Source organism: Vollenhovia emeryi, unplaced genomic scaffold, assembly GCF_000949405.1.
Source record: "Vollenhovia emeryi isolate VEMERY1.0 unplaced genomic scaffold, V.emery_V1.0 DF939120.1, whole genome shotgun sequence".
NCBI classification, from domain to species: Eukaryota; Metazoa; Arthropoda; class Insecta; order Hymenoptera; family Formicidae; genus Vollenhovia; species Vollenhovia emeryi.
Window position 1 is genome coordinate 676600 of NW_011967246.1, and position 13974 is coordinate 690573.

The following is a 13974-nucleotide window of genomic DNA, read 5'->3' on the forward strand; positions in this document are numbered from 1 at the left end:
CGACGACGGCGTCACACCGGCATGGTAGGTTTGTGACGGTGATTGTGACAATGATGACGATGACGACGATGACGGCGACGACGACGATGGCGGCGGCGACTGCGATGACAGCGAAGAAAAAAGGCCAACTTTGAGGATTGCCGAGTGGTTTTATCGCGCGGACATCGTCGTTGTCGCGGGCGCCAATGTTATTCTCCAACTTGGTCATCACGCCTGCTGGAACTGTTAGTAGCCGGCCGTGCTCGAGGAGCCGTAGAAGGTGAATTGCTGGTACAGCCGCTGTGTCCACCAGGTGTCGCGACTCGGGAAACTGACGGGCGACGGGGCCCCTCTTAGGAGAAGATACGGAGCACCTGCAGGACACGCCTGGCGCATACCGGGCAGTTTGGGTCGTCGCTGTCGCAGACCCGATTGCCGCAGTCCATGCAGAAGAGATTGTGTCCGCAGGGTACCAGTGCCGCGTTGACTTCCTTCTCGCCGCATACGACGCAGTCCCGCCGTCCGCCGCCCAGAAGCGAGTCCGTGGGCGACGCCGGGCTCGCCGTCGCCGGCGGCGACGGCCTCGAGGGTAGCGCGACACTCGGAAACGACCAGATCGACGATGTCGAGGTCGGCTGCGACTCGAACGACGGCGAGTCGCCGAGTCCCTCGTCTCTCTCCATCGTTCCGCTCCAAATAGAGACGAGGTCGGTCATCCCCATGCCAGCGGTGCTGCTGGTCGAGCTGCTGCAGCTGGCACTGCTCGAGTACGCCCCGTTAGAGCTGTTAGAGCTGTTGGATCCCGGTTGTTCGATACTTTGAATACCCAGAACCGAGCCAAGACCGCCGCGACAGAGAGCGCCGAGCAGGTCGGTATCGTCGACAACGCCGGGTGCGTTGCCGGTCCGCAGGGTGATGTGAGCCTGTATCTCGCGTCTGGCCGCTTCGACGCTTTCCGGTAGTCCCGTCACCTCAAATACGGGCTCCTTGTCGCGACTGGGCGTCACGATGTAGGTATGCGTCTGATGCTGAATTCGCTTGATGGTCGCGCCTTTAGGGCCTACGACCAGACCCACTACTCTGTAGGGCACTCGTACCTGAATCGTTATGTGACCGGGCACCGTCGCGGGTGGCCCGGGTGGCGCGCCTAGGAGAGCGCCCAACGAGCTCTTGCGCGACGCGCGAATCTGCGAGAAGTGTTCCGCGGCGGAAAGAATCTCGCGCTTCGCACGGGCCACGTCCTCCTTGCGACCGGTGACGACGAAGACGGGTTCTTCACCGCGCACCGGCGTCTTGATGTAGGTGTTCGTCTTCGCTCGAAGGGCTTTGATCTTGCAGCCTGTAATCAAACCAAGAAAGAAGCGTTAGTTACTCGGCACGAATATTCTCCCGTTCACAGATTAAACATTTAACGGTCTACGACCACGCTTGCTATTTTTTCACGCATTTCAATGAACGTTCGAGTAAACGTTCGACGCACGTAATGAGAGAAAATTGATTGCAATTATCACGCTATTGTGCACCCTCGTGTGGCGCGCGGGGTTTACTTCTTGTATTTTCATGCCGAGGCACCGGAGTCGCCCGCACGCGCGGAATAAACCTTCCAAAGTAGCAGCGCGTCCATGATGCAATTGTTTGCGCACAGAAGGGTACAACGCGAAGGAAAGAGCGGAGAAGAGAGAGAAAAGGAGAGAACTCGACGAAATAGGCACGCCGCGCAGCGCGGCGAGAGAGCAGGGTGCAGGAAACTGGAAGGAAGGAGGTCCCGACCCGGTCTGGTCCTCGGTCTCGCAGACTCTTTGGCCTTGAGCCAGCGCAATGCTAGCAATGCAGGTGAACCACTCCTCCCTCCTTCGCTCCTGGCTCCTCTCCGTCGTTTCCTTCTCGCGCTCATCCTGGGAACCTTCCGTTTCTCTTTCTCCGTCTCTATCCTTGTCGATCTCGCTCTATCCTCCTCTCCCCCCCTCCCACGGGCCTCCCTTTCATTCAGTTCACTCTCTCCTTCGTCGCGATGGAAGGAGAGAAGGCGACGTACGTACGCTGCATCGCATACCACGCAGCTTTTTCGTCTCTCTCTCCCGACCGCGGCGCCGCTACACGATTGTCCCTTTCTCTCCTTCTGCCCCCTTGCCTCATCGTTCCTTCGCAATCAAATTTTGCGTTTTCCAACGCGCGCGAGCGCGCGCCACGCGGCATAAGAAAGCGAAACTCGACGAGGCCAGTATTCAGGGCAAAAGAGCGTGAGGACGGGAGCAAGGCCGCGAATAAATTCTCCAGAATTATTTTGTCCGCGCGCGGATAGAATGCGCTTGGAAACTCGCCTGCCGGTCAGGCGAAGGGCGCCCCCAGGCCTAGAGATCTTTGCGTAAGCGCGACATGCACGCGGCAATGTCACGGACGGCGTTTCCGCTTCTTCAGGGCCGCCATGCGCCGCGACGCGTAATCCTGATGTCGATACGGAACGAAACGCGGTACGTGGCGGTGAACAACTGGCGACACGTACGGCAAAGAAATTGACTGACTTGTAAGGGGGATACGAGAAAGCGCCGTCAAGTCGTCCCGAGGTCGTGAACGCTATTAGAACCCCAATTTTACTCATATTGCACAGCACGCGAGTCGCTGCGCGCCAAGTACTCGTATGCTCGTGCATATATTAAAACCCATCTATTAAATATATTTTAACGTTAGAAAAAGATACTAATTTTTGAGTTTTCTCTTTAATGTTCAATTTGCGATCGTTCGGAGACATTTCACTTTCGGGATAACATTTTTGTATCCCTACAAGAGGTAGGTACAAGGTAGAGGAAATCCCCGAAGAGGACTCGGCTCGCGTGCAACCTGAACCGCGTGCTGGCTCGTACGCCAGCCGAGTTTCCGCTTCTCGAAGGTTCTCTCTCCCTTATTCCGGAAATTCGCCTAGGGCGAACCGGAGCGGCTTCGGTTCGGCTAAATAACTCCGCATCGAGGTAGAGGCAGGTGGACGAGGTGGATCGGAGAATACCCGGACGCGCGCCCGCGCGCACCGCGTGCGTGCGCGCGAGACCAAGTTGTGCACAGGTATACAGCAGGCGCGGCAGGAGAGCGAAGACCCGCCAAGGAGAGGAAGGTTGCCGTGCTCGTAGAACCTCGAGGAAGGTGGCGATGGTGGTTGGCGATGGTACCGATGGTGGTGGCACAAACGGAGAAAGAGGAGAAGGTGGGGCGTGGGTCGTAGACAGTTGAAGGGCCGCGGCCAAGGTGAGGCGAGACGAAGAGATAGGGAAAAAGAGAGGAAAGGAAAGAGAAAGAGAGAGGATAGGGAGGAGAGGGAAAGAGAGGAGAAAGAAAGAAGGCCCCCGTCCGTCAGAGAGAACGCTGCTTGCTCGGGGACCCTTCGCTTTGTTCGCCTCGTCTAAGGGACGAGAGAGGACGAGAAGCGAGGATCGAAAGGAACGAGTCCGGGGCCTTTCGGACGGTCTTTCTTGATCCGCCGCATCGTGTTCCGTACGTACCGTGGAATCGTAGACCAGCGAATCCGGATTCGAATCCGGATTCGACCTCAAGTCAGCTCGAGTGCGCACGGAGCGCGCAACGACCGAACACTCGAGTTCGTTCGAATGCAATCGCGACGTGGACTCGGGGGAGATTTCAATCGTTAAAGAATAATTGCCAGCGAGGTGACTGCAAATTAATTTTTTTCTATCCGTCAAAGAGGGCTTGTCATTCCCGACTAATGCACACGAGACACATTGGTCCCCGGGCGTGAGTACAATCATGAACGAATGCTATTCGATCAAGTTGTGTCTCTCCATTCCCACGATACGTCACGCGTCCGAATGACGTTGCTAAAATCTGCAGCAGCAATGGCAACGACAACGGCGGCGGCGGCGGCAGCAGCAGCAACAGCAGCAGCAGCAGCGGCTCCCCAAAGGCTGCAGGATCAATAGTAACAGGCTTCCACGCGCCTCATGGCTGCATTATGGACGCTCCGTGTAACTCGAGTGCATAGGGCGTCAAATATATAGGCTGCGTCGACGTTTCTAAATTTGTCCTTGTGCCGAGCCCTATATCGATGTTCTTTACTTTTTGTTAATCCTCATTTTAAAATGGTTCGTGCAACAGGACCGATTATGGACAATTGTTGCAACATTATAGACGTTTGAGCGAACTTTTTGAAAATTTAATTCTTATTCCTACTGTACTTCCTCGAAAGGTCAAAGTAACATGTTTCGACGAAGAAAAGACCCGACAGGGACGTTTATGGGCCATCTGCTCGTCTTTGCTTTAATTACGCCCACCGAATACCCCAACGGAGAGATACTATTCCTCGGATACCTACTTGAGCGATTCAATGAAGAGAGGAAAAACGAAATCTTTCCCCCAACTTAATCATAGAGAACATTATCTTGAGGAATTTATCTCTATTAAAAAATATATATATATATATGCTGTTGTATTCTCAATTTTATTACAAATCTTGACTCGCTTTTATTAGAAAATGACAACTGGACGGTTGTAAAGAATCGTCCGCCGTATTTGATCACTCTTTCATATCAGCGCCTCGATTCGTATCGGTAAAAAGTTTTTTTAGAGACACTCGCGTTTCACGAGTGCCGGCCATCGAACCGCATCAGAGAAGCTACAAAGTTAACATCTCGAATGCGTGGCCTCCTCGGTCGTTCGGCGACAGCAGGGTTTGTTTAGGGCTCGATGGACTCTTAAGTAGCGGTACCCTTTGGCGTCGTGGATGCGCCCGTAGGTCCCCAGCACACGGAGCCGGCGGGTTTCTCAGGCAGGTCAGTGAAACTGCGCCGTCAAGTTGAAGGCCAACACCCCCACAATGCAACGGCCGAGCACCACCGCCGCTCCTCCCTCTCCCCCCCCCCTCTCCCGCCATATCGTTAGATCTGCCGCCTCTTCCTCCCGCGTGCCATCCATCCCTCTTCCCACCGTCGCCCCCTTCTAACGTAACCCCACTCGACACGCGCGCGAGCTATACACAGTAGAGAAAACTCCAATAACTCGCCGATAACTCGCTGCCGCCTCTGTACAAATACTCCCTCGCAGAAGTGGACTTGCCGCCCTGGAAACGATTAATCATCCCCTCGTCTCTCGTTTCCCACAACGCACCTGGGGGGTAAACTCCCAAAATTTCGGATTATTCTTCCGCGAAAGGCAACAATACCAGAAGTAGGAACCTTATTATCGTGAAAGTCGTGTGTATATTACTCGAGACCGTGGCTTCTCCCCGCTCCTCGACACGAGATAAACCGACAATATATATATAGGAAATGGGAAGAGATCGACGACCAACACTTTTAATTTTGTTAGCCAAAACCTCCTCGAGCCGCAGCGGCATCGCGTGAATGGAACACGATGTCCCCTTGGCATAACAGAGCGTCGGCAATCCGAGAGCCTCGCCGCGGCTGCGGTTTTCCCTCTTTCTCTCTTTCGCTATCTCCTTCTTTGGGTAGCTCGGCCGAGGAAGACGTAGGAGCATGCGGTCATTCGTGCGTTGACCATCGAGCAATCCAGATCGGCGAGTGCGCGCGCAGGTGCGGTAACGACCCGTTTCGTTCGTCCATCCATCCATCCGTCCATCGTCGCGTCGTCTCTTCCCTCCCCTCTTCCCCTACGCGACGGAGATTTCCTCTTTCTTTCCCTCGCCCTCTCCAGTCTCCGCTCTTCTCTTTCTCTCTCTTCTACTGACCCCTCGCGAAGGCCAGAAATTCCAGCCTCCTCTCGAAATAGATCGATGACACTCTCGACGACTCTGAGCGTACGAGTGCACGCACGCACGCACGCACGCATCGTCCCTCTCACCACGCGCATTCTCTCCGTGTCCTCTCTCTCCTTCTCTCCTCTTTCTCTCTCGAAACTGATGTCTCTGAAATAACCGAGGCGAGGCTCACTCATCGGACTGGGGAATAAGGTGCAACGCACGCACGCGTTCACCAGCACGTCTCCTTCCTCTCTTCTCTACCCCCGCGTCTTTTCGCGTCTCTCTTTCTCTCTCTCTCTCTCTCTCCTTCTTCTTCTCCTTTAATCACTCTCGCTCCGTCGCCGTCTCATCCTTCTCTCTCGCTCGGTCCTCCCCCCCCCCCGTTTCCCTTTCTCTCGCTAGCAACTCGCTCGCTCGCAGTTGCAACTGCCGTCGCGTCCCGACACTGTCTCGAATGGCAGTGGAGGTCATACTATATTAAGATTGAACTCCACCGACACCGCGCGCGGCCCAACGGCGTTTGTTCTCCTACTCTTTCCTTCTTTCTCCCTCCCGCCCCTCCCGTTCTCCTCTCTTTCTCCGTCTTCCGCTTCTCTTTCTGATCACACGCCACGCATTCTTTTTCTTCGGACTCGAGCAGCAATTCTCACAATAATACGTACGTTCGTACGGCAAGATTCCCGATGCGAGTCCGGTCGGGATCTCACGATGAAAAATGTAGATTGTGCCAGGCCGTTAATCTTCTATGGAAATGTAGAGAGACGATGATCCTTGAAGAGAGAGAGTAAGGACACCCTCGAGCCATAAGGGGGCGACGGGCGCGCGCGCACGATCGCCGGTGTCTCCGGAAGCACATCGAGCGATATATATCTATCACGAGTCCACGCGATAAAGGCACAAATTTTACTCCCGCTGAAACGGGCGAGCGTCTCCGTACTCGGGGGGGGGGGGGGGGATTTGCTTCGCGGCGTACCGCGCGAATATTATTACGGAGCAGAAACGCGCGCGGAGCGAGGCGCGTTTGCTCCGCTCGGTGATTCATTATCAGTCTGCGAGAAAGACCCGCCGTCGTTCGGGACTTATGCGGCCAACGGTACGTATATAATTACGCGATATTGGATGTCACGATATTAACGAGCCGCGGTGGTTATAATGGGATGCGCTGCCCACCGTGGAAGCCGCTCCGCCCAGAGTCCCTCTTGCCCGAGTCCAAAGGGTGAGTCATTCGTCGATCGACCTACCTCAAACTCGGCGTGCCGAGGGAGCGGACAATACCCGGGAAAAGCTCCGGCCGCGAGCGCCGTGGAAAGAAACTCGCCTCGGAGATCTCGTCGGTTACGCAATTTAGCGCCAGGTGTGACCAATCGGCCGTTCCGAAAAATGAGAGACAATATATATAAGGTGCTCCAGATTCGTCGCGCTCGCCCCGCGGGCGGAGGGGAAAGTAAATTTTCTAAAGGACGCGCCGGTGTCGATTTTTCCCCCGAGGAAAATCGATCTCGTTGAACGGCATCGGAAGACGCGAGCGCGGGCCCCATTGTACGACTCCGATTCCCATTCGCGTCGCGGCCCCCGTGTTTCCTACCCCGCGCCACGCTATTTCTCCGTGTATCTCCGCCACATATTTCTTATCTCGTCCTCTCGCTTCCTCCCCCTCTCCGTCGCTCTTTCCTCACCTTGCCGACACGCCACCGGATTATTACAGAGTCCCTCTCGTCCGCCTCCGGCGGCGGAGTCGCGTTCTCGACCTCGACTCTCGTACGCGCGCGCCGCGATAACCCGCCGTGTCCACGTGGGATTTATATTCGCCGAATGAAAATCGACCCCGATCAAACGCGCGCGAGTACTCGCGCGCGCGCGCAGGAGGGGCCTCGCCGCGAGTGCACGGACTACCGGTCGCGTAAACCCGTCGAAAGAAAAAAATAATAATAAACGCGCCGCGCGCGGGAATCGACAATTGCACCGGGGGCCCATAAATAATCGTCCTAAAAGAATAATTTAACGCCACGAGCGGCTGCCAGAGAGATCGCCGTGGCTTCCACCAGTGCACGACTAGCATTTCCTGCTTCATCCGCCAATGAGTGGAGCCACGAGATTATTCTCGCGTTTTCCCCGCCGCTTTGCTAATTTATGTCCCTCTCTCGGTGCCGTTTTCATAAATTCAACCGTGTGGGCATCGGGCTACGCCTGGCTGTTCCACGAAACCTCCCCCTCCCGTCGCTCTTACGGAGCTTTCCACTTTGGATCGGTACGGGCACCACCAGGAGAGTAACATCGGAAAATAGTCGGAATCAGTTAGCGCGTCTATATATTTTTAGAGAAACGCGAGAGGAGACCGCGACGAGCCGCAGAGCGCACGGGCGCGTGCCGGTTCGCGCGCGCGGAGAAAATCGCTCGACCCGAAACGCGAATAATGCGCACCGCGCGAACCGATTGCGAAACCTCGTGGGGGAGGGGGGGGGGAGCTCTTGCGCAGCGACCGTCGGGGTACATTTGTTTAACTCTCCCGCTGGAATACATATACGTGCCGGAGGAAATCGCGCGCGAGGTCGATCGAGCCGGCGGAATATTCTAGAGCCACGCTTTAAAGACGGGCGCGCGCGCGGTCATGCATAAAATGTGTCTCATCCCGCTCGGACGCGGCATTGACACGGCATTCTTGCCCGACCGAATGCGAAATTTATTTCGATGGGAGCGCGAGGCGGGGAGTACACGTCGGGTCACCTCGTTAAAGGAACAAGGTCACGATACGCAATTTATGCGGCGCGCGCGATCGACCACGCCGCTCTCTTTGAGGAAGCGGCGAGAGGAGTCCCGTGCGCGCAAGAGAGATCGCGGATGAGCCGCGGTACCGCGAGGCGACGAAGGTTAAGCCACGGAGAAGAGAAAGAAAGGCGTTCGTGAATTAATTTCGCGCTTTCAATGCCAGTCTTCTGTATGAACGCAGCGAGACCGGTTCATCAATGCGTTGCGATACTACAGCGACCTGTGGTGGACGAGACAGAGATGGAAAGACGTGAGAAGAGGAAAAACAATGAGAGGGAACGGGAAAGATAAAGAGAGCCGAATTTACAATAAACCGCACAGCACGCGCGAATGTCCCGGCGTATCGGCATTAATGACGAAGGTTGTCGTTTACTCCTTTTCGCCTCAATTCAGAGACGCCTTGGGAAACGGAGAGTACGGAAAATTTAATTTTCGAAACAAGTTTCTCGGGACTCGAGCGAAACTCTTCGCGATACAAAAAACTTGTTCCGGTTTGCAAATCAATTAATCAAGGGAGGGAATTTAGCCCGCAATATATTTTCCCGCGAGCAACTGCAGGGAAAAGCAATGCGACTTGCGTCCCGCCGATAAAATTTGACGATCAGCCTTATCTTCGAAAAGAGGATATCCCTCGTTAGATACTATTATCTAAGAGCGCGCAATAAAATTCCCACTATCTCGGCAATTATTTCCCACGGGCGTGGAATCCGCCTGAAAACGCGCGACGGCGATAAAGCCGGGGAGGGATTTAGCGAGCGCCGTTCGTGCAATCCGGACGATAAGAGCCTGCGAATTGGGAAACGCAGCTACGTTAGAAAGTCACGCGTGGGTGAACCAATTTAATGTCAAAACGCGCGCCGGCCCGGCCCACGCTGTCGCGCCGCGCGTATCTTTTCCCCCCTCTCTCTCTCTCTGTCTCTCTCTCAATCCCCCTCTCGTCCCGCGGGAGCGTTACACACGCCACGCGGATGCGTTACGAGCGCATAGTACGTCCATTCATCCAGCATCGAGGCGAGGCACGGAAGATTCTCCCAAGATGGCAAAGATCGTCGAATACGCCCTCAATTTTGAACCTTTCCGCTTCAAAATTGTGCGACCCGATCGTTTCGACAATATTCGATGCCCCGTTTCCGACGTCCTGCAACTACCGCGTATATTAATTACTCTTCTACGATTAGTTCGGATTAATTCGTCGCCGCCGCCAAAAGATTTTTCAGATCCCACGCGGCACCGAACGGCGTCAATGTTTGCGACATTTGACACCGCGTGAATGAAGGTGTCGTTATCTAGATTAACACTTCTCTATTTCTTTGATAGGCGGCTTTTTTTTTATTTCGCTTCGTCGGTCGCCCATAAAGCGTTTTTTCATCCTCGACCTTCCCGCCCGTAAAAAGGATCAATATTGGGCAAAGGCTAGCCTGCATCAATTATTGTTTTCATAGAACGAATCGCGGCACACTCTGGCCGGCGAAATATTAATATTGCGCGTCTGACTCGTCGGGTTTTACGTCACCGGAAAACGAGCTCGTTACACATTCGTGGAACGCGCGTACCGCAAAGAGCGCGGTGTATAGGGTGTCGAGAATATTGCACGCGAAGGTGTAGGCTTCGTGATGTTCTACCCTTCTTTTCCGAGCGTTATCATTGTGACTCACGGCATGAGGCGCAGCGGGGAATTAGACTTTCTGATCGGAGCATAATCGGAGACGGTACAATAATCGAAACGTCTCTTCTACGTTGTTCCATTTGTCGTATAGGAAATTCTAATTTATGTAAACGAAATGTTGCCGGGCCGATCGATAAAATAAGAGAACAAAGTTCAAATGCGTGACGCAGAACGGAAGCGTTGAGAGTCACTGTTCATTAATTTCATCAAGAAAAAGTTCATTAAAACAAACGATGAAACAAAAAGTTGCAAAGTAGGAAATATATAAAAACACACACACGCATATATATATGTACATATATATATATAAGAAATGAGGCAGAAACGGGGAGTATCGGAAAAATATTTTTATTCAGCGCGATACGATAATGCGACGTCGCTCGCTTATTTTCCACACTCGGGTCTTGCGAAATTATTTTATTTATCGTACTAAGGACGAGGATGTCCGATAATTCCGGCTGCGATAACGGTAAACCGCCTACTTATCAGCAAGAGAGTTAACCGTGTCGATTATTTCGAAGGAAACACAATGCCCGACATACGCACTACTGCTTCGATTGTTACGTCGCACTGCCGACGGTGCACGGTCAAATTTGCAAACTCGCGAGGCTCGTCGCCTCGTAAACGCATCTCCTTGTCGGAATGTCACATAGCGAATTCGGTTGGTTGCACTATAGTGCGCACTGCGTGCACACACTAAGCCTTGTTTCTAGTTAATTCTTATATTTAAAGATCATCTCAAATACCTCTTTTTTTTTATCCAGAAAAATGGCCGGTGCAACGTTTACACGGATCATTTTTTGGACTAAATGCTCTTTGAACATGTATTTAAGACGAAGTTAACCCTTAAATGCATCATGTTGCCATTCGGCAACATACCGATATCTAGGTGGATAGCGTTGAATGTATGCACGGCATCGATGTTTGAACAAGAACAATAACTGTTTAAGAAATTTTCATACGCCATAACTTATGTTTCATATGTTTCTAATTTCATGGTGTTGCCATTCGGCAACACACCCTCTTGTTCTTGAAAAAAAAACAGTAAGATAGATTTTTTTCTCATTTTTCCCTTACTGTACTCCTTTTGTATCATATTCAGCAAAAAATCATAAAAACAAAAAATCATGCATTTAAGGGTTAAATACGAGGAGGAAACCGTCCTCTGGGACATTATAAAGATAAAATAAGATAATAGGATAAAGTTGCCCACTGGACATTAGTGGACATTGGTGTGCAAGATTTTGGTCGGCGGTTTACTCCTCGGTTAAATATAACAACTGACTATAGACAAGCTACTGTGCACTCAGTGCGCACTAGTGCAGGCCACCGAGTTCGCTAATAGTCAGAACGGTCGGAGAACGTCCGAAAATTGAATTAATTATTCGCGTATACGCAACGGGGGTTATCATCCCGTGTCGCCTAACCCTAACCGACGAGCCCTCGCGACGGTACACACGAGCACCCGTACACGCACATACATACGTACGTACGCACGCTCTGCCAGCGAGACACGCGTGGCTTATCGATCACTCGCAGAAACAGCCCTCGTCGTGTAACAGGCCCGACCGGTGTTACCAGCCTGAGATATTGACCTAACAGTGAATCATCCGCGACCATACTACAGCAGCGCGGTCATTACGTAATATACATATATGTATATATATATATATATTATATCGCATTCGATACAACGCGCGGTGCAACACTCGGAAACGCTCGCTCGCGAGTTTTGTTCGCTTTGTTCGCCGGGGCAATTGTCGGCCGGAGTCGCGTTTACGTCGTCCGGCGCGATTAAAACGGCCGATTAGATCAACGGCCGAGGCGGTCGTCGCCTCATGGTCAATAATTCATTTGATTATCCGCGACGCAGGCGGAGCGCGCGACTCGCGGTGCGCGCGAGGCCCCGAGAGCCGCCCGTCGCGTATCTCACACGTGCGATAAGCGCGATACGCGCGGCACTGTCTTTCATTGTCCTCCCATTCAGGCGTCGCACCGTTGCGCGGTGCATCGCAGAAAACGGGCGCGCGCTCTATGGAGGCGCGCGTTTATCTCTGGGACAACACCCTCGCGCCCAGGTCAACGGGTGGAGGCTGCGTCTATCAGGGGTATTGCGCGAGTGAACGCATCGCGCGGCTGATTACGAGGTCGCCGCGAAAGACTCTCTCTTTCTCCCTCTCTCTCTCTATCGGACAATTTCACGCCTCGAATCGTTTCGTGTCCCCGGCTAACCTTGGCGCTTTCTTAGTACACGAGTGGGATTTTTCCGGAGGGCTCGTTCGCTCTCACCCTTCGATCGAGATATATATACGCACGCACACACGCGCGGTGCATGTTCCATGGTGCGCCAAAGAGGAAGATTAGCGACCGGCTACGCCATTGGTTTCCATGGTAACTCATTCAGGGATAGAGACCTGTGTCCGCACTAGTCCCGACCAACCCGTGCCATTTACGTTTCCTAAAGAAAATCGCATGGCCAACGTGGGTCTACCTGAAACTAACGCGAGGGTTCAGGGCCCAGGGAAACGGGCGCGTTTTCTAGACGCTCAGGTGGACGTCTTACCGTCGCGGACGGTTGCGCATGAGTCAGCCCCAAATATTTTTCAGACTTTTTCCCAGCGAGCGTCGTTGAAGAAAAGAGAGTAGCGGGAGGGGAGGACAGAACGAGACGACGCCGCCTGACCAACTATCTCGACAAGCACAAACAAGCACAATCTCTCAAACAGACACAATCGAGTCCCCGATGCTACCTGAAATCGCTCGGCCACTCGACCCAGCAATTTGGCGAGTTGAAAAATTTCGATGGAACTGTAGATACGTCCGTCGATATTTCGACTACATCGGCTACACATTTCACCGTTCGTGCGACGCGCCCGGCCTCGTTCATGAACGAGAAGCCCGCTTCTCAGCCGAGAGGGAAATTGACACTGCCACGAGTGCGCTCGTTATTAACCTCGAGAGATCTCACGACGATGATTTACATTGCGCGCGCTAATCGTCCGTAAATTAAACCTTAAAAATAACCGTTTTTTTTTAAGACGCCAAGTAATGGGCGCCATCCAATCGGGAATTGTATAATTTAATCATTTGGATATATTTTATTAGAAAAGAAAAACGCTCTTGTCTTCTCGACAAAAGTAATCGGTATCGTTAAATTGCGCCAACCAAACTGGATCGTCCGTAAATTAAATAAACGCGACGTGCGACGAACAGACGCGCGAGGCCCAAGAATCGAACGACGCGTTTACTCCCTTCCGAGGAAAATTCGTTAATTAATTCGACACAGGCGCTGCTTGCGTCACGCCCGTGCGTGAGAACCGCAATTAGCACGCGTGCATGCGCGATTTTTCCGGCGAGCTGCAGTTTCAACTCCCGCGAAGTACGCGGCCTGCGGTGGCCCGAGGCGAGCGCATGCCTCGACGATGACGCCCGCCCCCCCCCCCTCCTCCTCCGGGCGCGACGTCGTTTTTCTTTATTCCGCGTGCCGCGATACGCATTGCGAGTTGTATTACGAGTCGCGCGAAATAATACACGGTGCCGGGGACACCGCGCTCGCGGTCCCGTCGGTATCGCATAAATGCCGGGGAGTCCGCGCGGTAAACATCGATGCTAACTAAAATCCCCAAGTGCACAGTGTATCGTACTCGATACGATAAATGAGTTTCGGTGTTTTCGCGGGACACACATAAACACAATATATACGTTACCGTTTTACCAGATACGCCAAGATAGATACGCGCCGCCGTATTTCACATTTTATCTACACCCCGGCTAATCTCTTTCTCTTTCTCTCTCTCTCGCGCGCGTAATACGATTAGTAAATCAATTTAAACGCGCGCTACTGATCGCGATGATCTTTTCC

General features: G+C 53.0%; 1 protein-coding gene across 1 annotated transcript in view; it reads right to left on the reverse strand.

Moving 5' to 3' along the window:
• Positions 1–332: 332 nt before the first annotated feature.
• LOC105570396 (RNA-binding protein MEX3B) overlaps positions 333–13974 on the reverse strand; it is a 34938-nt gene continuing 21296 nt past the window's right edge. Inside the window, exon 2 of the mRNA XM_012027555.1 lies at positions 333–1318. Coding sequence (XP_011882945.1) covers positions 333–1318 — 986 coding nt within the window. The remainder of the gene's footprint in view (positions 1319–13974) is intronic.